This window comes from Ambystoma mexicanum, chromosome 1q (genome assembly GCF_040938575.1).
Source record: "Ambystoma mexicanum isolate Mex_15411 chromosome 1q, UKY_AmexF1_1, whole genome shotgun sequence".
Lineage (NCBI taxonomy): Eukaryota > Metazoa > Chordata > Amphibia > Caudata > Ambystomatidae > Ambystoma > Ambystoma mexicanum.
Window position 1 is genome coordinate 519,260,125 of NC_090922.1, and position 26,624 is coordinate 519,286,748.

Below are 26,624 nucleotides of genomic sequence, written 5' to 3' on the forward strand. Positions count from 1 at the left end.
GGACCAAACACACGATAGTATTATCTGAAAGCATTTCAATCTTGTGTGGTTACATTAATGGGAGAGCTATTGTTACCAGTAGGTGTTTTTCTCTGTCCTTTTCTTGTATCACCTTTTTTGTTGAATATACTTCATCTCACACCTACCTCATATACTTCATCTTCTCACTACCCATCCTTTTCGCTTCTAGGTAATGGAAGAGGAATATTTTCACCTTCAGCAGGTGATGGCCAAGTTCACATCCTCTCAGCAGAGCTTTACATGAGAGTGGAGTACCAGTCAGGTAAAATCAGATTATCCAAGGGTGCAGTAGGAGCTGTGTCCATTTGGTGAAGGTGTGAGGTGCAGCAGGGAGAATGGTTGATTTGTGAAAACATTATTATTATTATTATGGTTTGTTTGATGGCCTAATTAAGTCAGCTAAGTTTACCAAAAGCAATTTTTTAAAAAAGACTTTTACATTTTTTTTAATTCAATTTGAGGTGAGAGAGTTGTGAATTTACATTTTGGTACAAATGTGGTGGGAGGTTGTTTTTGATCAATGTCCTGTTTTCTAAATTTATAAAGTTCTGAGGTTCAAAGGGAATTAAAGCGATAATGGATAAAGGTTTAACCATATTGTGAATAGGCGCGCTGAAACCTAACAAGCAACCATTAAAATATTACGAGGGATTTTAAAATGTGTTTTTAGCTGGTTCTAAAACTGAAGTTTAGATTGTATTCTCAGCGCAGGAGGGAGGTGATTCCAGATATAAACACCTGTTTTTTTTCTACATAGCAATGGTAGCTGAAATCAACGCTCACAAGCAAATTGTGTAAAGCTTTAACATTTATCAAAAAAGAGGGTGGGAGAGTAATGCACCTTACTGCACAACGCATGTCCCTCTGGCTCTGGGAGTAGTGAAGTCATTTGGAGTGACACAAGAATATCAGTGAACCACAAAATAGGTAAACCAGCATAAGACTGTATCAGAGACCCTGGCCACCAAGGATAGTCTTTCTCAAATAACATGCTAGTCTAGGGTGTCAAAATCCACCGATGGATCCAGCATATAATCATGAGCATGTTGTGTGGTTGTATTGTACTTTTTTCCAGAGCACATTTTATTGAACGGTCAACAAAGCTGTGTAGCAGTATGTTGTAAAAAGTATTAACAAATGACGCAACCAGTATATTCAATCTCATACCTTTTTTATTCAAGGCATCCAGACGTTCCTCCAAAACCTCACAAGGACACTGTCTTCATTCCTGGGTTTGTCCCCAGGGGACCTTTCACTTGTTTCACCTTCATCCTCGTTCTCGTCACCTTCTCGGTTTCCCAGACCAGCATCACTACCATTTCATTCTCCGCCACCTCTGGGGCACTTCACCCTTCTTTCTGTTCAGGACCTCCACCCTTCCTTTCAATAGATTGCATTCACCCATAGATTCCTCATCTTGATAGATATTCATCCAGCGTCAGTTGCTCTTAACATTTTTCAACAGGGCGTAGTGCCACTCGGCATAGTCTTTGACTCCCTCGTATTCAGCCACTCCACTCCTCGACAATGGGACGTCGATTGCAGCATTAAAGGAATGCACTACGACCGTCCTTTTTACTGCACGCTCCACGCAGTCCTCCGAATACACTCTTTTGGTTAAAATTGAATACAAATTCAGCTAAAACCGTCCGGTTTTAAATGCTGCAAGGACTGCAAGTCTAAAATTTCCCACAGAGACCTGCACACTATCTGTGTCTGGTGTGTTGGACATAATATGGAGCAATGTGGTTCTTGTCAAGCGATGAATCCGAAGGTGGTGAAGGAATACTCAGCAAAACTGCCGCTTGCCAGACTGCTGTCGAAATTCCTGGCCAAGTTGATCTCCAAGTCCTCTGAGCATGCTACCGAGGGGCCTACTTCCGAGAAACAGACAAGGAACACTCCACAAGAAGCGCTCGCATAGTGAATCTCACCACTCTGCATCGTCGTGGTAGCACAAAAAGCAGCTCTGACGCAGACACAATTCTGACTGATCGGATGACAAGGGTAAGTCGTACCCAGAAAAGTTTGTCTAGGGAAGAGCGGGAGGACTTTTTTTTTTTTTTTTAAAGCCTTGGCTGGTAGGGCTACGGCATAGACGCCGCAGGAGGGTTCGGCTCCTACCATGCCCGGTCCCCTGAAGGAGAAACCTACTCCTGTGCCGATAGTCAGCAGCCCCCTCGGGCCAAGAAGCCCCTCGACCAGTGGAAACCCTGCAAGATCGAAACTTCGAAACAGATTTTCGTATCTTTTGGGTTCAGTCCTATGGTGGGTGGGGAGTGCGGCCTTGCTGGATTACTACAACTGGCAGAAGGACTCCATGACTCGAGTGGACTAGACACAGCCCCAGATGTTGAGATCCAGCAGTCGAACCCATACATGGACCCGAATGCCCAATACCGCCAGGCGTTCGAGAAGATCGTAACTTTAGGGCTCTGTGCTCTGACAAAGTTGTTGTCGCAGTACACAACCTCGACCGAGGGCTGCAGGCTGATTGTACTTTACTGTTCAATGCTGCCATAGCTGACCCGGCCATGGCCTTGTGGCAGTGCACATGCTAGACTCTGTTGACTTAGAACTCGCACAACAGTATAAGCCGGCAAGAGGTGATATTCTATTCTTGGCGGTCCACCCGAACCCCAAGAGCTGCTGGTGCAGGTTCTGACAGTCACGTCTTGGCACTCGACGTCAAACCTCCCCACCGATAAGGAGTCGCAAAAAGCCGACGGTTTGGCGAAGAAATGTTTGCCTCTGGGAGCATGGCTCTTAAAGTCGTAATGCCTCCTGTGCCTTTAAAAAATGTTTGCATATCCTCTGGAGCACCATTTCGGAAGCATCGGATCACCTCCCGGAGGGGAGAGGTCACAAATGGTTTCCTTGCAATAATTGCTGATGGCATGGAAATGGCCTTTCAATTGCTCCAAGCAGGGATGGACGCTGCAACTGTATGGGTTTCGCCATGGGCACATCAGTCCTGCGCAGGTCAGCCTATCTGAGGGGCTCCGGTTTTTGCCAGAACGTCCATTCGAAGCTGCTGGACCTTGTCCTCGATGAAGAACATCTATTTGGCCCCAAAGCCAATGAGTCATTCGAGAAATTCAGGGACTCTAAGCTTACAGCTAAATCTCTATGGTTAGCTGAGCAGTAGCAGCCTCCACAGCAAAATGTTGCCTTTGTGTCCAGAGGACAGGGGGCTACTCCACCTTTTCCAGACGGCTGCAAGCGCCACACCCCAAGCAGGGCCAACGTAAATTCCCGCAGCCAGGAAGAGGTAGAGGAGGGTTGCGACAGTCGACTACTCTTTGAGATCTCCCCCATACTTCCCCCCCCAGTTGAAAGGAGAGTCTCCGGGTTCTTGGGCAAATGGGAGGAAATCACATCCTATGCCTGGGTCCTTCAGTTGATCGACTGGGGCTGCTGCATACCGTTAGTGAAGAGATCAATGGGAGCTCCAGCAAGAGCCGCAGGCCCTTCTTTTGAAAGGAGCAGTGCAAAGGCAGTGCCAGCTGAGTAAATAGGCTCGGGTTAGTAGTCCAAATATTTCCTAGTACCCAAGAAAGGGGGAGGACTCTGTCCCATTCTGGAATTTGGGTATTTGAACAAATTCCTGAGGGAAGGACAAATTTAGAATGGTGACATTGATGGAACTTTTCCAAACTCTGCATTTCCAAGACTGGCTGGTGTCGAGTGGGAGCTATGCCCGCAGGTCATTACAGAGATCTGCACCCGTTGAAGAACCCCCGACAGTGGACATGGATGCGACGAAGGACAACACAGAATGCAAAGAGCTCTGTAAGAGGGAATACGCCCCCGGGAATGGTGGGGTCAGTGGGGAATGCGTTTCTGGTGGAGTAGATCTTCAATCTCCATTGTGCATTGCCATCGTTACCAATCATTGTTGGGTTAGATTTTCATATTTATGCCAAATCAACTTCACCTGTGGGACTCCAAGCACATTTTTTGCTGCACTAGGGGAATTCTTTTTCTATGTTCCTGAGTGAGTGATGACCCTTTTCTCCACTCACCCGTTCTTTTACTGTATGGGAGTCATTTGTATGTAACTCCCTACTTTCTTTTTGGAGTTCTACTTTCCTATAACATTTTGGGCATCTACATTCTACTGTTGCAGCACTCTGCACTTTCTGTGCAGAATTGCTGGCAAGCCCTTTGGGCTTATTTTTTTATTTTCTGTTACTAATGTTCACAAAGGAAGAAGGATACTTTTAACTTTCTACAATTCACATTGTGAGATCAGCACACCCCACCCTATGTGGAGTGCTGAGGGGTATCCCTTTTCTCACTGTTGCTGTACCATGTATGATACAGTCCTTTACTTACCTTGTCAGAACACATATTCTCAAGGGTAGAGGGATATGTTTTATCCTCTCTACATTTTATATTGTGAGATCAGCACACCCTACCTTATGTGGAGTGCTGAGGGGGTTGCACTGTATCGTCCTCCTCACTGCTCCTGTTAGATTTCTGTTAGTGACAAGCATACCAGAATAGCTGGTGGCAGTGGGAGTGTCTTACTGACTTTTTTGTTACTTTTACTCACAGGCTGTGTTCACAGCCATGGTAATGCACAGAAAGATCACTATTTCTTGTGTGCTTGCCCTTAATCTTACGTCCCGTCCCCTTTCCTCCATACTGTATGGCTGTCCCTGGGGAGACGGAACCTTTTTCACCAGAAAAATCATCAGAAAAATCATCTTCCCCTTTAAATTTAGAGGCACGTGGGGGCGCGGCCCTGCGAGCATGCGCTCGCCTGACTCCACCCCCCAGTCCTCTTTTCCGCATCGACGGGAGCGGGCCGATTTCACCATTGCTCCTGGGTTTGGCTTCGGCCATAATACCACGCACTCTTCCCCAGATATTCTTCTATCTTGTCTTTTCTTTTTCTTCTAGATACTTGATCATCCAACGCCACGCTCCCCCCCCCCCGGCGCATGGCGACTTCAACAGGCTTTAGCAGGTGTCCAGCCTGCGAGGGGCTCTTCCCCACAACAGACCCCACACCCTTTGCCTCTGCTGCCTTGGCCCCGACCACAGCTGGGAATGTTGCTCCGCGTGCGATTCCTTGACACCTCAGGCACTGAAAAGCAGACTGGCTAGGTGGATGGAGCTTTTCCAGACGTCGCCTCCGAAGGACCTCAAGAACTTTGTTTGAGGCCAAAGACAAGGCCTCTATTCTCCATAGCACCCTGCAAGGGCTACACCTTTCCCGAAGAAGCGCCCGACCAGGAAGGGCCTATCCGGCTCTAGTACCAGCACACGTACAGAGGCTAGTCCAGCTATCAGCCTTACGACCGAGGGGGTCTCCTGATCCTTCTGGTATCGGTGCTGAGGGACCGCAGGGTTCTTATACCAGGGTTTCTCCTGAGGGGCAACACCCTAGTACCGGCATCATGTCCGAGGGGGCGCTTTCACGCAGCACTACCAGCAGTTCTGCCGGCCCCGGCCTGATGTACGGGATAGGCCTTACGCTCCAACACCAAGCGTCTTGGACGGGGCTGGTTCCAGCGAGCCAGGCACCACGACTCTGGCACTCAGCTCGACAAAATGGGCACCGCGCCAGACAAAATGGCTGTATGTCCGATAGCTCCTGTAGCAGAGTGGGTCGAAGAACGAGTTACAAGGTGGGACTGTGGTCAACCAGGTACGTGGCCTACAGCTTACCCATCAACGGCGCAGGGCAGGTTCCCCCTGCATCCCAGACAGAGTGCGCCCTGGCCCCAGCAGCTCGTGGCCACTCCGTCAATATCTCCTGCCACCTCCTCAGCCTCCGTAGACAGGTTCTTTGAAACGTTTCTGGCGCTGAGGCAAACACCCAAGATGTGGTCTATCCTTTGGGATTCTATCAGGGACATGCTCCCTCAGGTCACCCCACCAGTATCCTTAGTCATTCCTCCAATGGCTCCGGTGCCTCAGGCCCCAGCGCTGCCCGCGCTTCCTTTGCCGGCTCCTGCCCCAGCCCCCATGCCTCTGGCATACAGGCGGTTCCACAGGCTCTGGTTCTCACACCGCAGCCCGCGGCGCCCAGTACCCCTCCACCAGTTCTGGATCCTGCAAGCACTCAGGCGGACACAGACGAGGAGGATGACCCCGACACGCCATTGTCTGCGAGGGCCTTCCACGAACGCCTTGCGGCCCTGGCAGATTATCTGGGACTTCCTCAGCCCGAGGTTGAGCAGCCTGAGGAAGGGGGGTCCTGGCAGAAGTCCTCACGCTAAGGCCCCCCTCCAAGACCGGGATCCCGATGCAGAAGGATGTTGTCGGTCTGGCCAAGAAGGGGTGGCTCAAGCCGCACTCAGCCCAACTTGTCAATCAGCGCCTCAACGCCAAGTACAGGCAGCTAGAGGGGGATATACTCTTGCTTTCGGCTCATCCGCAGCCGCACTCCTCGGTGATCTCTGCTGCGTCACTCTATTCTAAGCCTCAGTCATCCTCAGCCACCTCTTCCTTGGCGCTGCTAGGCTAGGAGGAGAAGATCTTGGAGGCGTACGGGAAAAAGCTGTACTGCAACGCCACCCTGCACCTGCGTCAGGCCAACGCCATGCTGGCAGCTGCTAACCGAAGGCTCTGGCGGGAAATTGCGGACTTCCTCCCGGAACTCCCGCCCCAAAGCCAGGCTCGCTTCAAAGCGGGACTAGGAGAAGCCAGACTGGTAGCGTCCGACATCATGGAGTCCTCAGTGGCCCATATCGATACCTCTGGCCGGGCCATCTGCATCGCCACGGACATGAGAAGGATGACCTGGCTCGGGGCTATTAAGTTCAACCAGGACATCCAAGAACGCATATTGGACCTTCCATTCGAGGGTAGTGACCTCTTCCACTCCTCCATGGATGAAGAATTAGATAAAAAGTAGAACAGCTCACAGACCGCTAAGTCTTTATTCTTACGAAGGCCACGGCGAACACCCAGTCCAATCCACGGTCCGACAAGGGGCGGTGTCTGAAGGGTTCTGAAGCTTCCAGGAACGGAGGTCCGCATCAGGGGAACCAACAAAAGGGGTTTGGGGGGAAACAGGTTTTTCCAATACCCCTCCTCCTCAGCAGCCTCGGAGGGCATGACACGCCCCTCCAGGTCCACATGTCTCTGGTGGGGGGCAGACTTGCCTCTCACGTGCAATTTCGGCACCAAAACTTTTCAGACCCGTGGATCCTATCTGTAGCCTCCACAGCGTACTGCCTACTGGTCCCTCCTTCTCCTCCCTCCTCCCCTCCTCTCCCACAGATTGGGACAGCAACTCTGTTGGCGGAAGTCCGGTCGCTCGTAGAGAGCCAGGCAGTGGAAGAAGTCCCAGCCTCCCAGAGAGGATTGGGCTTCTATTCCAGGATTTTCACCATACAGAAGAACCAGGCTGGCCTGAGAGTTGTGTTGGACCCTCAACTTCTCCCTACCTCTACAAAAATTCAAGATGGTTACGCCAGCTCTCATTGTGGAGACACTGAACAGGGGAGACTGGATGTGCTCCCTGGATCTGAAGGATGCGCATCTACAAGTCTCGATTTGGCAGCCGCATCGGTCCTTTCTGCGCTTCAGGATCATAGGCTTCCATTTCCAGTACAAGGTTCTACCCTTCAGCCGCAACTCAGCCCCCAGGGTATTCACCAGACTGATGAATGTGGTGGCAGCTCTCCTCAGGGCCCAGGACCACCACATCTACCCATAACTGGACGACTGGCTTGTCTGGACCTCATCTCTGGAGGTGGTTCTTCACACCTCTTCCGCGCTTCTGAACACACTCCACGACCTGGGGTTTACTATAAATCTCGGGAAGTCTCGGCTGCAACCCACGCAGAAGCGGACCTTCCTGGGCCTCATCTGGGACACCGGCTTTGAGAGTGTGTTCCCTTCAGAGGACAAGAACAAGGCCATCAAGAGAGCTACTACGCCCTTCCTCTCCAGGACTGTGACCTCGGCCTGGTGGTAACAACACCTACTGTGCATTATGGCAGTGGTCTTTCTGGCCGTCCCCCACACGAGACTCAGGATGAGGAGACTGCAGCTGCACTTCGCAGCTTCCTGGAATCAGGAGATGGGCTCACAATCGGAGTCTGTGGACATTCCCAAGTCTCTCCGCCCGTACCTCCTCTGGTGGTCCGCAGACTTCAACCTACAGTGGGGCAGGCCATTCTGGCAGCCTCTCCCTCAGGTCACTGTCACAACAGACTCCTCCCTGGAGGGATGGGGAGCCACTCTGGACAACCACAGTGTCCATGGAGTCTGGACCTGGCAGGAGCAGGAGTCCCACATCAACTGGCTAGAGTTGAAGGCCATATGGCTAGCCCTCAAAGCCTTCATCCCTCTCGTAGAGGGCAAGACAGTACTTATCCAGATGGACAACTCCACCAGCATGTACTATGTGAACAAGCAGGGGGTGAGAGGGGGTACCAGATCCCCTCCACTGTGCAACATCTACCTCATTGCTGTCCACCTCCCGCGAGTCTCCAACCTGGAGGCGGACAGGCTCAGCAGATTGGGGGCAGACAATTAGGTGTGGCAATTGAATCTTCCTCAGATGGGGGCATCCCCAAGTGGATCTGTTTGCCTCCTAATACAACAAGAAATGCCAGCAGTTTGTCTCCTGGCAGGGGCAGGCCCCCGGCTCCCTGCGCGATGAATTCCCCTTCTAGTGGAACTACATGTCGGCGTTCGCCTTCCCGCCTACCACCCTGGTCCACAGGGTGGTCTGCAGGATAAAGCAATAGTTTCACCTCAGCGTCATTTTGATAGCTGCATGGTGGCTGGTGAGACCATGGTTCTCCGAGCTACTCAGCCTATCGGACACGCCTCCCATTCACCTACCGCTGAGCCCAACTCTGCTTCTGACACAGCAGGGCGGCAGGGTTCTCCAGCCTGCACCTCACAAACTAGCCCTCGCAGCTTGGTTCCTGAGCAAGTCACTCTGAAACACTTGAACCTGTCCCAGGCTAACCTGGACACCATACAGGGCGCCAGAAGCAAAGCTACCAGGAGCCAATACACGAGCTAATGGTCTAGATTTTGTCACTGGGCCAGCTCTAAGGAGATTGATCTGCTCAAGTCCTCTTTGGATGATATCCTCTCCTTTTCGGCACACCTTGCACACTCCGGAGTGCAAGTCGACACATGCCGCACCTACCTGGCAGCCATAGGTGCCTACAGAAATTCAGAGGAGGGTCTCTTTTTTCCTCCTCTAACCCTGTGGTCAAGCGGCACCTGTCGGGTCTCCACAGACTCTATCCGCCCGTGAAGAGGCCTCGCCCAGTCTGGGACCTCAATGTGGTATTGGGTGCATTGACCCACAAACCATTTAAGCCAATGACATCCGCTGACATTTGATTGGTTACCATAAAGACAGCTTTTCTCGTGGGCCTCACCTCAGCTCGCAGGGTCAGCGAGATCCAGGCCCTTGTGGCCCTAGACCACTTTTCACAAGGATAAGGTGGTCCTCCGGACGCACTCTGCTTTTCTACCCAAGGTCCCATCTGCCTGCCACCGTAACGAGGAGATTGTTCTACCTAGTTTCTTCTCCAATCCCAAGGATGAACCTCAGAGAGTCTTGCATCGCCTCGATGTCAGACTCGCTCTGAAGTATTACTTGGACAGGACCAAGGCTTTCCGCAAATCGGATGCCCTTTTCGGTGCCTTTGGAGGGGCAAGACCAGGTTATCAGGCTTCCAAGGTCTCCATCTCTAGGTGGATGGTCGCGGCCATCAAGGAGGCCTATGAGGGGCAACACAGGCCGGTTCTGGCCAATTTGCACGCCCATGCTATCCGGGCCAAGAGCAAGGCTATTGCCTTCCAGCGCCATGTGCCGTGTCACCCCCTTGGCCTTTTGCAAGCACTACTATCTGGACGTCACTTCTAGGTCAGATGCGGCTTTCGGGCAGGCGCTTCTGAGAAACCTGTTAGCTTAAGGAGGGTCTCCTCTCCACCCTGTGGCTGCACTCAGTTGTAATAGCCCATACAGTATGGAGGAAAGGGGGTGGGACGTAAGAGTAATTAATAATTACGCACCTTAGTGACTAATGTACTCTTAGTCCATAGTCCCCTTTCCTCCATACGTCCCACCATCCTCCCCCCTAATAATACTGGTGTCATTAGGCAATGTTGCTTATTGTCGACACGTCAATGGGGACTGAGGAGTGGCGCCTGGGGGGTGGGGGGGAGTCAGGCGAGCGCATGCTCCCAGGGCTGCGCGCCTCTAAATTTAAAAGGGAAGATGATTTTTCTGGTGAAAAAGGTTCCGTCTCCCGTCCCTCACGAGGGACGCACATACAGTATTGAGGAAAGGGGAGTATGCGTTCGTCACTAAGGTGAGTAACTATTAATTTCTTGCTCCTTATAAGTGATGGGTAGGGGATGGTCCTGGTTTGACTTTTGTCTTCGGCGGGAATGCTTGGTGAAGCCTGCTAAGGCTCCAGAGTGTCTGTGAAGACAGGAAACGAGGAAGGAGTATGAAACATCAGTCCTTGGTCTTCTGGCATGCCTCCCTGGAACTGGTTCCAACTGGGAGACTGGCTGTCCTGAATGGACAGCCACCCCCCAAAGTTTGAATGTAGCATGAGTCCTGATTGGATGGGTTCCTGGGTAAATAGCCTGGATCTGGAAGCAGAAGACAAGTCGACCACTGGAGCTGAATCCAACGAGGAAGAAGAGAAGATGCCTGCAGCTACTTCCAGCGCCTGGAGATGTCTGCTGAGTAACCTCTGCATGTGCTGACTCTTTCTTCCATGGGACAGAGGAGTCCCGAAGACGATGACTCCGACCCTTGGTTTGGTGGGACCAATCCGTCTTAAGGAGACCTGCATTTGAGCTGTCCCAGAGCTCCAAACCGCCAATACCCTGGGACCTCAAGGCTGAGTGCTGTGCATCATCTTCTGAAGAACGAATCTCTCTGAAACTTTGGTAGCGTTCTGTTGGACCTCCAGAAGAAAGATTCCACTTCCTCAGTCCCCTCAACAGAGTGCTGGGGCGAGATAGTGAGGCAAATCGTTCGGGCGACAACCGTTCTTCATCTGGTGTCTTGAAAAGGGTGCCAAAATCACAGAGCCGCGAGAAGCACCGAAGAATCCTTTGCTGTGAGCCTTTCCTCTGCACTGCTGCTGCAATTTCACATCTGGAGACTGAGTCCTGTAGCTACTGCATCGTGAAGGCGTCCGTCTGCAACAACCTCTTCACTGCTGAGGTACTGTGTGGCTTGAGGTAAAACTTACCAAAAGTCATTGTTACTCCTGTGTGGCTAGGGTGGAGATTTGCACGTTTGGGTGTTCGCCCATACCGTTTTCACCGGCCTAATGCTGGAACACATTCAGGGAGCTTTCTGCAAAGTTGCTGAGCCCCTTTACCGAGTATAGAGTCTGATACTTACTTGTTAGACTAAATCATCTGGAATTCTTAATTTCCTACAGTTGCCTAATCCTGTTATGCCTACTGCTGGCCACTGGACCACCAGTGTCCCCTTCTACCTCTGAGAACACTCATGCCCTAGATTAGGGAAGGACTGCTAAAGCATGAGGCCTCTGTGGAAGAACTCTGCCAAGTGTGGTTGTTGCTGCTGTAACTGTAATATTCCTGAAACAGAATAAGTTACAAGGGTTTCAAAGTTATTACTTACTTTTGAAGTGCATACTACCAGTCTGAAAATTAATTGCCAAGTTCCTACCTTTGAATTGTATTGCACTATTCTAAAAAGTAATGTTGCTATTGTAGCTGCATATTCCTGAAACTGAATAAGTACCATCTGTTGCAAAGTACTTACCTGTAAAGATTGGTAGTGTGCATTATTCCTGAAACCGAATAAGTTACATATTTGACTACGAATTGGGTTTTACTTACCTTGAACTGCATAATGCTATTTTTGAACGTATTTTACATTGTTTACTTACTAGAAGTATTGTGTTGGTTTTTATACTGTCTATTGCATCTAATGGTACTTACCTTTCTAAAGAATTCTCTTGTAAAATAAACCATTATTTTTTACATATATCTGAGCATGGCGCAAGGCCCCAAAATGACGGATAGGCACGTGGCCGAGCCTGCTAGACCGGCAGTCATTTTGGATTCGAATCAGGGCACGCCTGTGCTATCGCCCTTGCAAGAAAGTCCCAGTTCCTTTTCCTCTGGAAGCGGTGGCGGACTGAATGGTACAGGCATCTGGCCTCCTCAGAGGTACATCTACCCATTGCAGCCTTAAGGCTACATGCCTCAAGCACCTCTGCAATTTGAACAGGAGCGGCGGCTTTGAGCTTCGAGGGATCGGGCCCCTAGCAATCCGGCGACTAGCGAGGATCGCTTCTTCGAGCGCTTTCGCCTCCTCATGCGTTCCCCTCAGATGACAGGGCTCCAGAAGGATATAGTAAAGGAGGTGATCCCACAGGTGGTGCCTCCCCGGCCTCCTCCTCTGGGTCCACAGCCTGTTCATCCAGCACTACCGGTGCCCCGGGCCTGTCCTTCTCCTGGTCCAGTTCCTACCAGTTGTTCAGACCCCTCCAGCTCCTCCTGTACCACCAACCCCTACCCCTCAACAACCATTGGACCTGTCTTCGGTTCTTGACCTTGGAGGGACCCCAGCGGCACCTTTGTCCCAGGGCCAGGACTCGCCAGGGTCTGTAAAAAATAAAAAGGGGGGGTGGGAGGGCGATGACGCCCAGGAAGATAAGCCCTCAGCATCCGTTAAGGACTTTCATGACCGCCTTCAGAGCCTTGCTGAGTTCTTGCTGGTCCCTCTGCCCAAAGAAGCCCCCCAGGAGTCAGGAGTGCTAGCAGAGGTTTTGGGCAAGTGCACTACGATCTGGTCTGACATCCCTCTCGAGAAGGATGTCCTGCAGGTAAGGAGAAAGGTCTGGGAGAAGCCCAGGGCCAGAGCCCAGATGAACAAGAAGTTGGACAGCAGGTTCAGGCTGACGGACGGGGAGCCCATCATCGTGGCCTCCCATCCTCAGCCGCTTTCTTCAGTGGCGGCTGCAGCCTCCCTGTATTCTAAACCATTGCCTTTGTCGTGTTCCTCCTCAGGAGCCACCTCCGGTTGTCTTTCCAAGGAAGATCTTTATGCAAACGCTGCTATGGCATATCAGGACTGTATCTGCGACAGGCAAATGCCAATGCCTTTTTAGCCACAGCTAACCAGAGGCTGTGGCCACAGCTCAGAGAGTTTCTGCCCGACCTCCATCTAGAGAGGCAAGCCTCTTTCAAGGCCAGTCTGGCGGATGCCCGGGCCGTTGCGCAGGACCTCATGGAGCCTTCGGTCTCCCACATCGACACAGGCAGCAGGGGCCTGTGCCTGGGTGTCGAGATGAGAAGGCCGCCATGGATGCATGCCACTAAATTTTCATCTGATGTGCAAGAGTGGATCCTTGATCTGCCCTTTGAGGGCGTGGACCTCTTTCATTCGTCAACTGATGACAAAGAAGAAATCCTCCACTCAAACCTGCAAGTCCTTGGCCATCCTGACAGTCAGGGCAGAAGTCCTTCCCCATTCTCAGGGCAGGACCGAATTCAATCACTGCGCTTTCTGGGACCTCGGCACCCAGAGGCTTGACAGACCACCCAGCGACAAAAGGAGGAAACAGCAGAGGACTTGCACAGGTTGTTTTTTTCTTCCGCCTCTGACGCCAAGAAACAGCAATGTCATAGTCGGGGAACACAGCTCCCCAGTTGGGGGCGTCAACAGGCTCTTTTCCAGGACAGCTCGAAGCATCTTTTCAAGAACCCTTCGATCCTATATATAGTCTCCACTGCCTTCAGTCTTCCTCTTAATTTTCCTCTACCATCCGCTCCTCCTCTTCGTCAGATTGGGTCCATGGCTCTTTTACGGGAGGTCCTTTCGCTCCTGGAGATGCAGGCGGTGGAAGCGGTTCCTCAGTCAGGCAGGGGCTCTGGTTTCTACTCAAGGATTTTTGCGGTAGCTGAGAAAACTAGGCTGGCCTGAGGGTAGTCCTGAACTAGTCGTTTCTCAATCTGTCTTTACCGCTCAAATGTGATTTACTTTTTAGAAGAGTGGAACACAATTCAAAGGCAAGTAAATAACGTTGTGTACTTATCAGAATGGCAGTAAGCAATTCACGGGTAAGTAAGAACTTTGTAAAACTTTGGAACTTATTCTGTTTCAGGAATCAAAGTTAAAACACTAACACATAGCCAGTAAGTACTTTGCAACACTTGTTATAATTTCTTTACAGAGGCCTTATTTTGGAAGTACTTCCCTATTCTAGGGCACAAGTGTTCTCGGAGGCAGAATGGGCACCCTGGTGGTCCCAGAGCCAGCTGTGGGCAGTTCGGGATGAGGCAGAACTCTAGGTAAGTCAGAGTTCCAGAGGATGTCTCATCAGACAAGTATGTATCAGACTTTAGAGTTTAGTGGAAGTGTTCAGGGATTTCGTAGTAGGCTCCCTAAAGGTGTTCCCGCGTTAGGCCTGGCCGAACGGTATAGGTGAACTCCCAAATACCCGAATCATCACCTTAGCCACACAGGAGCAACACAAGACTTTAGCTAAGTATTACCTCAAGTCACACACTACCTCAGCAGTGAAGAAGAGCTTGCAGATGGACACCTTCACGATGCAGCAGCACAGGACCCGGTCTCTGGATTCTTGGTTGTGGTTACGAAAGAACGGACACTAGAGGGGAACCTACAGCAGCAGTTGACAGTAAAGGCTCCAAACAAAGTTTTCTTCTGTGCTTCTCGCGGCTCTGTATTTTTGGTCCCCTTTTCAGGTACCAGATGAAGGGCGGTTGTCATCTGATCGATTCACCTTGCTATCTCGGTCCAGCACTCTGGTGTTGGGACTTCAAGGAGTGGAAACTTGCTTCTGAAGATCCAGTAGGAGTCCACCAAAGTTTCAGCAATATTCGTTCTTCGGTAAATGATGCACAGCACTCTGGCTCGAGGTCGCAGGGTATTAGTGGTCTGCAGCCCTGGAAGGTACAGCTTGTCGTGGGATTGCTTGAAATGCATGTCTTCTAAAGACTGATTGGTCCCACCACTCTATGGGTCGGAGTAGTCTTCAGGACTCCTCTGTCACAAGGAAGAAGGGGTCAGCCCATACAGCCGTTACAAAGGCATCTCCGGTCGCCGGAAGTAGCTACAGCCGTCTTCTCTTCTTCTTCATCGGATTCGACTTCATTGGTCGACTTTATTCAGCTTCCGGATCCAGACCATTTATACAGGAACCCAGCCAGCAACCATGCGACATTCAAACTTTGGGGGTGACTTTCCTTCCAGGACAGCCAGCCTCCTTATTGGAAGTGGTTCCAAGCAGGCATTCCAGAAGACAAAGGACTTCACAATTTTGGACTCCTCCCTTACTTCCTGTCTGAAGACACTCTGTAGCCTCGGCAGGCTTCACAAAGGATTCCTGCCGAAGACAAAAATCAAACCAGAACCTCCCCCACCGAAGACTGCATAAGGACCTAGAAAGGACAAGCACACAAGAAATGGTGAAAAAAGAAAGAAGCCAACATTCTAGCTGAACAGTGACCCTTCTGTGAATTACCACGAAATTACACAGTCGGTAGAACATGTCCACTGCTTCCAGCCATAATTGTAAGCTTGTCACTGTAACATAAATGTTAGAGGAGCAGTGAGAAAGGGCATACTATGCATTTCCTTAGCACTCCACATAAGGTGGGTGTGCTGATCTGGCAATGGAGATTTTAGAAAGGATCAAAAGTATCCTTCTACCCTTGGGAGCAGTAGTTCACACAAGGAACCCCAGAAAAAATAAAAGGCGAAGCCCAAGGGGCTCCCCAGCCACATTGCACAGTAAGTGCTGCATGCTACAATAGTAAAATGTAGATGGCCAAAAAGTTATAGGAAAGTATAGATTCAAAAATAAAATATTGAGAGTCAGAGAAATAGCACCCATAAAATGAGTGCACCAGTTTTTATCCTTGAGGCACGAGTCAGGAGCTTGGATGGGAGATTCAACCTCTTTTAGTGTTGTACAGAGCTCTCTGGTGTTGGATTTGGCTTGTGAGATTCGAGTGCTGTAGGACGTTTGTTTGGCCAGGATGATTTCTTTTTTATAATGGGAGGCTAGTATACTCAAGTTTTTCTTATTATTTTTTTCTGAGGGAAGTGATCTCCACATTTTTTCACAGCATCGCTTTTCCTGTCTGAGGGGTTTAAGATGAGGAGAAAACCAGGTGTTGATGTGTTTTCTAGGTTTGCTCTTTTTTAACTTAAGTGGGGCTATGGCATCAAGAGATGAGAGCATGACTCTATTATATATGTCTACCATCATTAAGGGATCTGTGTGGTCCGGAATGACATTCAAGGTTGGTGCGATTAACGGGATCAAATTTTCAGGGATGATTTTATTTCTAGTCTGAACAGCTGGAGCTATACTGTCAATTTGCGCTGGTGTCGCCTCTAGGGTGAACGAGATGAGGTAATGGTCTGTCCAGGGCTGTGGAAGTATAGAAGAGATCAGGACTGGGCAATTGTGCACAGCTAGCCAGTCCAGGGTTCTACCTTTGATATGTGTGGGCTCTGTGATCTTCTGGGTAAAGCCCAGTTCCTCTAGGGTATTAATTATTGTGGCATTAGCATCTGCGGAGTCGCTAAAACCAAGGTTAAAGTCTCCTAATACGATACTTTGTGAGGAGTTCTTGAGTTTATTTAATAGGATATTTGTGAGGTCTTCTTCAAATGACCCTAAGGGTCCAGGTGGTCGGTAAATAAGGTGAATGGAGATGGATTGTGTATTAGATAAGGTTTATGTTATGATGTGCTTGTCTTTGTCTGCTGTAGCTGGTCATATGCTTAGTGATGTCATGCCATTGTCAAGTGGAATGTTGATGTATGAGTGTGAGAATGCTGTGTTGAGTGTTCTGTAACAGGATCAGTTGGTCCCTCCCTCTCTGGGTGATGGGTGCCGGTGATCTATGTCTTATACCTGATGTCTGTGTCATGTAACTGTAACTAAGGAACTGAAGTAAACTTATCAAGAAGCAACTTAAAGCAGCCTGGAGTGTGCTTTTATTTAACATTGGCGACGAGGATGGGATTCAAAGTCCCTTATGGCCCCATACACAGCACTCCCATTCGATAAACGGGGTGCTGGTCCTGCTAGTCTGTCCAAATAAGTACAGGAGACAATAGATCACCGGCACCCATCACCCAGGGAGGGAGGGACCAACTGAACTCCATGTAACTTAAGAACTGGAAGTAAACACATTAAGAAGCAATCCAAAGCAGCCTGGAGAGTTTCTTTATTTAACATTGGCGACGAGGATTTCTAAAAGAAAGAACCCCAGGTACAGGAAAGCGGAGAAGACCGGACTGGGGAGGACTGCTGCGGGGGGTGCAGTGGACATCAGGACCAGAAGGAGAGAACAAGACAACACCGCCCCCAAGTAAGCATACTCCTCACCCAGGGTGGATAAAGGGAGGAGGTTGTATGGCCCCAGCAGTTACAATAGCAGCCCATAGTTCTTGGGAGTGCTGGGTCCTGGGGCATGAGAAGCTGGAAGTGGTCCATGAAAGAACGGTGCTCCAGAGCTAAGCTATGAACATTTGGACAGTGGGGATGATTCCCTGTTGTGAGGACCAGCAGCCCACAGTAAGAGGGAGTGCTGGGTCCTCGGATATAAGAAATTGAATGGATCCGTGTGACAAAGGTGCCCCTACAGTGCTGGATTTTGGGACATGTGAGAAAAATGCTCCTGTACTTGTTTGGATGGACTAGCAGGACCAGCACCCCGTTTCTTTAAGGGAGAGATGTCTATGGGGCATAAGGGACTTCGAATCCCAGCATGAGTGAGGAGAGTCTTGCCAATAGACTTCAGTGGCCCTGTTCCCCTGCGCTGACCAGCTCATGCATAGTTCAAGGAAAGAGAAGGCTTGAAAGCATTCCGTGTAGAGAAAATGTTCATTACTACATTTGGAAATGACTCAGAGCCGTATATGGTCGAGTGTAAAGACATACATAGATAAGCGCAGCTGCCGAACAGACTGTTGGTCAACTAGCGGTGCAGGAGTTCTGCAGCCTTCGACTGCTGATTTGAAAATGATGACGTCCTCATCAAATAGAGGGAGCTGTGGTGGAATCGAACGGGTTTTCATTGCGTTTTTCATGGGGAACTGAAACTGGGACGCTCCAGTTTTAGAGTCAAGGACCTTACTGTGGCACGCAACGTCACGTATCGGGGAACTGTAAGACGTTGTTGGATGAGGAAGTCGACCTATGGAGAGCAGGAGGGAGCTTCCCCACCGCGTTCGCCACATAGAGTCAATGCGCGCCCATCCCCTGAGCGCCGCAGTCAATCGTGGTGCAGCAAAGCTGCTCTGACAACGATGATAGAGTACGTTGCAGGGGGCCGTTTGGGCGTCATCCGATGAAGAGGATGTGCGCAGCATGTGCTTGCACAGCCTCATTGGGATAGAGGCTACATGCAGCAAATGCCGCTCCGCCCGGTTAGCGAGGAGTCATGTAGCGGCCATCGTTCTGGTAAACGTAGGATTGTGATACTGTGATGTGAACACGTTTTTTTAAAAACATTTTTTGTTAAGAAGTGTTTAAATGATATTTTTACATGTTGACAAAAGAAACTTGTGTTCAGGTGTGCACTATGTAATCGGCTATTGGAAAAGTGCAAACATGCAGTGTGAATCTGTTAATACCTGTCACATGTGTGAGGACTGATACAGTGCACATGCGTTCTAGGTGTATGAGAGAACATTGTTCGTTTTGCTTAGAAACCTAACATATTTTGAGGATTTACAGGTTCATGGACTTTCATGGATATTCTCATTATTGATGGCATAATTAAATGCGAAGCAATAATATAGCCGAGGAAAGCATTTACGTAAGGAGCTTATGTGGAGTATATGTGGGTGACGGAGAGCTAGATTAACGTTTTGAGGATTTTCAGGTGTTAGGTTGTTATTCAACGATTTGGACTTTCGGGCATTTAGTGCACAAATAGGCCACGGATAGGTCAATGGACCGTGCTGGATAGGTTGCCATTATTTCAAATTCTAAAAAGTGAAGAAATGCCTCATGTAGTATCCATAGAGTTTAAGTAGTATGGGAATGAATGCAAGGCCTAATGTGACTGGTGTGAGAGACGCATTAAAGTGTTATGCCGTCACGTGTGTGAGTCATTCCATGTTAAGTTAGGTGTGTGCCTGTGAAGGGAGCAGGTACACCGGTTCAGTGTGAAGTTGATAACAACTTACGTTAGTGTATTTTAGTAGGCTTTGTGCACTACTAAGGTTATGAAGGTAGCGCCTCCATTTGAGAGAATGAGTGCTGAAATGTTCCGTTTCCGATAGCAGTGTTTTGGTAAGGTGTGATATGCACACTAAGGTTAGGGAGGTAGCGCCTCTGATAGCAGTGTTGTGGTAAGGTGTGGTATGCACCACTAAGGCTAGGGAGGTCGCGCCTCCGTATTGGTTAATAAGTGCTGGGAGGTAGGTAGCGTCTCAGAAACCAGTGCTTTGGTTTGGTGTGGTATGCACCACTAATCTTAGGGTAGTAGCACTCTGCTTCAGTTAATGTGTTTTGTATATTGAGGTAGCGCCATGGTATAAGTTAACTGTTGTGAGTTAGCATCTCTTTTGGTTATTGTGTCGAGTGAGGTAAATCCTGGGGGTAGCGCCCTTTCAGGAATTTTGGTGAGTGGTAAGTGAGAAGTGCACTAAGGAGAATGGGAGTTGTAGGTCTGGTGAGTCTGGTGACTTTTGGATATAGCACTAGTGCACTGTTTCGATAAGCTGACTCTTATTGTTAGGGACAGCTGGTTAAGTTAGATGAAGTGTATTGCTCGTAGGGAACGCCCTCTAGTTAATACTACGTTAAAGTTAAAGATGCTGTTCAAGATGAAGAGTCACATGTTGATTTATTTATCTTTAAGTGTTATGTGTTATCTTGTCTATTGTTACCTGGTCAGGGTTTTGTTTATGGGACTGGTTAGTGCTGCCATTGAGATAAGTGGTTAGGTCAACCCCATGTTTTGTTGGTGGTCTTGGAGATGGCTGGCCAGCATCTTCAAGTTGTTGCAGGATCTGTATATCTTGGTGTAGTTGGGTGGGCTCTGGTGGCAAAGTCTGAATATGTACCTGTTTGTATTTTTGTGATGCAGGCACAGTTCTATATCTGGTAGCAGCGTTTTTAGCGGTGTGTGGGGTCTCTTAACAGGTGTGGTGATTCTGTTGTCATCCTGGATGACTAGTATTGCATCAGGATGGCAAGTTGTGCTTCAGGGTGGCAGCCTGATAGCTCGCCTGTGGCGAGGGCGAGCGGAAGGATATATGTTATTTTAGTCATGGTTTGGTTTGTAGGGTAATCTTTGCCTTGTTATATGGGCTGGTATGTGTCTAGAGTGTGAGTCTAGAGTCTGCTCGTGGCAGGGACAGATAGAAGATGATTTGTTGTTATTAGTGAGGGTGACCTGGATTTGTAGGTGAAGTTTGGAATCCCATAGCTGTGAGAGTATCTGTGAAGTTTGTATGGTGGATGGTGGTGTGACTTGCTTGTATGTGAAGTGCTTGTTGTTTGTGTAGGTGTTTCGGTAAGGAGCGAGATATGTTATGATGTGCTTGTCTGTGTCTGCTGTAGCTGGTCATGTGCTTAGTGATGTCATGCCAGTGTCAAGTGGAATGTTGATGTAGGAGTGTGAGAATGCTGTGTTGAGTGTTCTGTAACAGGATCAGTTGGTCCCTCCCTCCCTGGGTGATGGGTGCCGGTGATCTATGTCTTATACCTGATGTCTCAGTGTCATGTAACTGTAACTAAGGAACTGAAGTAAACTTATTAAGAAGCAACTTAAAGCAGCCTGGAGTGTGCTTTTATTTAACAGTTAACTTTGCAGTTAAGGATTCACAAGATCCTATGTTGGCTGGTGACTCAATGGTCAGAGGGAATTTAGTTTTAGCTATAATGGCAAGACCTCTGCTTCGAGAGGAGGTACGATCGAGTCTTAGTAGAGAATAGTCATCTGGTATGGCTAACATAATTGCGGGGCCTGCTGTTGGATGTAGCCAGGATTCAGTAATGGCTAAGAAGTCCAAGTTTTAGCACGGGTTAAGGTGGCTCTCTCGAACATAGCACAGTCTCTGGCTTCTAGTTCACTCATCAGCCTCAGGGCCTAAGGTAGCTGAAGTCTTCTTGCTTCTCAAGTCTCTACACTCAAAGGGCCTGATGCAACCAAATACAGCAATTTATTTTCCCTTCTAGATTTTCACAAGTATTCACATCAGGTGAGGGGCGTGGCCAGCGAGCGATGGATGCAGAGGTGAAGCTCCGGAGCTCCAGCTCCAGGCCACACACAATTCTGTTGTGGATTCTGCTTTAAAAGCACCCCAGAGGCAAAACTTCACAGTATCGTGTATCGGAAGATCCCAGGAGCTGACTTGGCGGGCACGGAAAGCCCTGTGAGCCCTGGTGTGTGGACAAACCCAGTGGGAGAAGGTGCCGTCAGAGGAGACCACAAGATGGCCACCGTTGGAGGGAGGGGGGGACCAGTGAACCCAGCAGGCTGCGTAAGGCGCCCCCCGAGGGGTTGTGGCAACCTGGACACCCAGGCGAGGTGTCTGGAGGAGTGTGGCCGCAAAGACACTGTACTGCTGAGCAAGGGCTACACGAGAGAGGCATTCAGCAGCGCGGAGAGGCGTGTAGGAGGTGACGGCCTGCGCGGGGGCGAAGGAGAGTCATTTCGTCCCCTGTGGCCACAAGGAGGAGAGGAGCGGGGCAGGGAGGGGGGGGAGTAACCAGAGCCGGCTGGCAGCTGTAAGGTGTGATAATGATGGAAAGGTGTAGCCCTGGGTGGGAGTGACTACATAAGATGGTATCCCCTGCAACGAGGTGAGGAAAGGCACGGGTGGTGACGCCCAGGGCCAGCTGGGGTAAAATAACACTGGGCAGCTGCGAGGCACGGAAGTGAGGAGGCCATAGCCCTGTGTAGGAGCAGCAGGGAACCGCACCAATCCCCCTTGACCTCAAGGAGGTGAGGTGAGGGGCGGCACAGGTGGAGCTAGCAGGGGGACCCACTGGCGAAAGGCTACCTTACAGTGGCAAGTCACTGCTGGATGGGACAACACTGTGGAGAGTATCCAGAACAGCAGGTGCGCTGAAGCACACCCCACCAAGGCTCGCACAGACCTAGATCCTCAGAAGGAGCAGGAGCTGAGGACATAAAGTTAGGATCAATCAAGGGTGAGCAGACCTGGTGGAAGGGACCCCGGCAGTGAGGAGAAGTAACCCCCACCCCCATGTGATGCAGGTCCAGTGGACTGAGGGACAGGTCAACACTAGGGGCCCCCAGAAAGGCCACGTCCACACAAGGCACACCAATAGAATGACTGGCCACAGTGGATGGCGCAGAGGGCTGCCTGGAAGAGTGGAACTGACCCATAAGTGGCACAATGTGGGTAGACGTAGGAGGAGGAAACAGAAGCAGAGAAGGTGGAGAAGAAGTAGCAGGACCAGTACACATACAGGGGAAACCACAGCGCCATAGAACCTGCCCTACAGGGACAGCTGAGGAACACGCAAGCAGGCCACTGGGAGTCCCCGGTGGATACTAAGACAAGTGGAGGGCAATATCCACCAGACATTGAGAATAGTAGGGAAGGCGTAAAAAAGGAAAGACACAAAAAGTGGCCTTCTCTCGACACAGTGAACACTGTGGACAACTTAGCCCAACACAATCCGGCACGAGGAGCAAGTACTGGCATAATGGTGAAAGGTCAGCAAAAAATCAACCATTATGCCACCCCCAAGCAAAAGACATCTAGGGGCCAGGAGGGGGAGAGTGACGCGATGGGAGCAGGAGCAGAGAAAGGCGAGGGGGCAAGGGTGTCACGTTGGAAGGACTGCTGGCGGCCATTCATGAATCTAGAACCTCCTTGGAAGGAAAAGTACAGGAAGTGGGAGTGGGCATGTCCTTGCTACAGGCTGACCTGCGCAAAGTTAGTGAAAGGGTGACGGAGGTGGAACAAAGTGTAAGCACGGTGGACAATTTAACCGCACTTGAGAACCAAGTTCACGGCCTCATCGGACCACACGTGGGCTGGAGGTGAAAGCAGAAGACTCTGAAGGCCGTTCTCATTGTAATAACATATGCCTGGTGGGGGTTGCGGAGGGCCAGGAAGGGTGAAGCACAGAATTGTATGTAGAAAAATGGATACTGGAGGCCCTACGTCCGAAAGGCCTATCGAAGCTATTCATGGTATAGAGAGCGCATCGAGTGCCGGGCAGACCCCCACCCCCAGGGGGCAAGCCCAGAGCAATAATAGCCAAACTGTTAAATTTCAGAGACGGGGACACGATACTGCAGGTGGAGAACAAGGCTGGATACATTGAGGTGGAGAACGCCAGAATTCTGATCTTACCAGACTTTACGCAGGAGGTCCAGAAACACAGGAGCTCTTTTGACTCGGCTCGCTGCAGGCTTCGCAAACTGAACCTACGCTATATGACAATTTTTCCGGGAAAGCTAAAGGTGATGGATAGGGGCCTTTTATTCACATCCCCGAAAGATGCATTGGTACTGGTTGGACAGCAGAGAACTGAAGGAGACAACTCGGGGGGCCGGAAGACCAACAACGGAAGGAGAGAGGAAGTAGCCAACTGACAGTGAATTAAGATGGGGCAATGAAGATGATTAAGAACTGATGGTTTGGCTTGAAGGGGGGGAAAAAGATCGGATGCTCACTGTGAAGAAACCGAGATTGTGCACAGCGATATGTGGCTGAAGCAGGAAGAGGATCTAGCCAATACCAGAACTGGGACCCACCTAACGCACCGGACAGCGGATGCGACTTTGAGGTTTATCCCGGTTGGAGCAGGTTGAGTGAGAGGCGGCGGGGGGAGCATGGGGCTTTGGACATTGGGGGGATGAAAAGGGGGGCAAGTTGGGATCAGGGAGTTGAGGAATAGTTGTTTGTTGGGGGGATGGGAAAAATGTTGACCTAAAGGCTGGTAGAAGTCAAGGGGAAGGGTGCCGGGGACGGCAGCTTCAAAACTGTAGTTGACCTGGGCAGAAACAATGCAAATGGTGGCAAGGGTGGGAACCGCGCCTTAGAAATAGGCACTTGGAATGTGCAGGGGCAGGGGAGTAAAGGGAATGGGGTCAAAGGGAATGCAGGGGTGGACTTGAAAGGTTTGGAAACTAAATGAGGAGGCAGGGTGTTTGGGTCCTCGTATTATACTTATGCGAGGGGAGTGCTGATTTGGGTAGCCCCGGGAATCCCCATACATGTGACTCATACAGTGGGGGATACGGAGGGAAGGACGATAGCCCTGATAGGACAGTGGGAGGAGGGACAGGAAGTCTGCGTGGTGAACTCCTACGCTCCGAATGTGGACGATAAGGCCTACTTCACCTCAGTTATGGAATTGACGAGTGGCCAATGAACGGGTTATATATATATATATATGGGGAGGGGATTTTAAATTTGCCCTGGACCCGGAACTAGATCGCACGCAGAGAGGGTGCCCAACAAAATCATTGGCGCGGGAGTCACTGCGACAGGTGGTGGAAAGGCTGGGTCTAGCGGAACGTTGGAAGGAGATGCATGGGTCTGAGAGGGTGGTACTCCTTTAATTCGAGGGTCCACAGATCATTTTGTAGACTGGATTACCTATTTGTGGGAAGAGAGCTTCCATTGATTCCATGACCCACAGTATTTAGATAGGGCCCTGTCGGATCATTCCTCACTGGTCACCGGGTTGGATGGCGCGCATAGACGGTCTGGTATGAGGTTATGGAGGTTGAGGCAGGAACTGCTGGGGGATGTGGCTAACGTGCAGGCCCTAAGGGAGACAATTACTTCCTTTTTTTAATGAAATAAGGGGTTGTGGGGGTATGGGGTTACAGTGGGAAGCATTTAAGCTGACGCTAAGGGGAGTGGGTATGTTCTAGGTGGTAGGGGTCAGGCGATCACTAGATGGCACTATTAAGACTAGCGGAGGAGATTCGGCAGCTGGAGGTAGATCTGTAGGAAGGGCAGCAAGTGGGGGAATTGTTGCCAGAGAAACTAAACTCCCACCGGGGGGTGGGTGGCTGGATTCATTACGCACAATTTGACAAGGGGCAATATACAGCACTAGTACACAGGGAAGGCGACAAGGCGGGTCAGTTCTTAGCATGGCTGATATATGATATGATAGGTTATTTATAACACGCTTAATACCCAGAGGTTTCTAAGCCCGGAGATCGAACCTGTGGTGCTCTGTGTCATCTTGTTAACAAGGCGAGCATGTTGCCCCAAAGCGGGAGAGTCCAGGAGGGACGATTACTCAGTACAGGACCCGACGGGTAGTTTGATGTTGCCACAACAGAAGATAAATGAGGTATTTCAGAATTATTACAAGCAATTGTACTCAACGAAAGGGAATTTCTCGGATCAGTAGGCCTCCGATCTGCTAGACCTGGTACTTATGCCCAGGTTGGATGGGGAAGCCAAGGAAAGATTGGATCTGCCCATAGAGGAGGGGGAAATATTGGGGGCAATAAAGGCGATGCAGGCTATCATGTCGCCGGGAGCGATGGCCTCCCAGTGGAGTTTTACAGGACATTTGTGGACATCTTAGTACCCCAACTGAAGAGAGTTTATGATCACGCACTCCAGAAAGGCTCTCTACCGGAGTCAATGAAGGAGGCGATAATCACGGTATTGTTAAAAAAGGGGGGACCCGCAGCAGTGCGCATCCTACAGGCACATTTCCTTATTAAACATGGATACGAAAATCCTAGGGAAGGTATTGGCAACTAGGTTGGCAAGAGTGACACCCAGCTTGGTACATCCGGTCAACGCCTTTGATTCGTTGGAATGGCCATGGTTATTTAAGGTACTGGAGGTCTGTGGCCTAGGTCAAGGGATGCTGAGGTGGCTGCAACTGTTGTACAACACTCCTACAGCCAAGGTGAAGACGGGGGGGGGTAGGTCTCGCAAGGGTGGAATCTGGAGCGGGGAACGCGTCATGGGTGTCCGGTCGCTCCAATTTTGTTTGCCCTGGCGCTGGAACCATTGGCAAGGTACTTCAGAATGTACATCACAGAGACAGGAATCTGGCTGGGGGGGTCTGGCCCACAGGATCTCGCTTTACACAGATGATGTGTTGCCCTGTGGATGACCCGCTGGAAAACGTGCCAGTGATACTAGAGGTGTTGGATAACTTTCGCAAGCTGTCGGGGTTTCAGGTCAACAAAGAAAAATCGTTGGTATTCCCACTGGCGGGCCTCAAGGGACAGAGGAAGAGGATATCCCGGACTGGTGGCTCCGATGGGAACGGGAATCCTTTAAATCCTTGGGGATTCAGATTTTCGATGGTGGAGGAAACATTTGTACACAACACCGGGAGGGTGCTCTCGCGCATAGTTCTGGAAAAGGCTATCCTTATCACTGATGGGGAGAATCGCGCTTTGCAAAATGGTGCTTCTCCCAGAGCTTTTAAATTATTTTGCGAATATCCCATATGTAGTTAAGAAGGTATTCTTCAAAATGTTGGATAAAATGCTAGGGGAACTGTTGTGGCATACGGGGTACACCAGGGTGGTTATGGAAACATTAAGTAGCAGACTAGAGGAAGTGGGCCTCAATATGCCGGATTTAGAATTTTATTTTATGGCAGCACAGCTGCAGGTGATGGCACGCTGGCGAA

General features: G+C 50.1%; 1 protein-coding gene across 10 annotated transcripts in view; it reads left to right on the forward strand.

Annotated features, from left to right (window-relative positions):
• The window catches only part of ARHGEF1 (Rho guanine nucleotide exchange factor 1), a 1,792,426-nt gene that overhangs the window by 1,701,233 nt on the left and 64,569 nt on the right, over positions 1-26,624 (forward strand). For all 10 annotated transcript variants that reach the window (XM_069640923.1, XM_069640913.1, XM_069640921.1 and 7 more), the window contains one exon: positions 191-283. In XM_069640923.1, coding sequence (XP_069497024.1) covers positions 191-265 — 75 coding nt within the window. In that variant the 3' untranslated portion in view covers positions 266-283. The remainder of the gene's footprint in view (positions 1-190; positions 284-26,624) is intronic.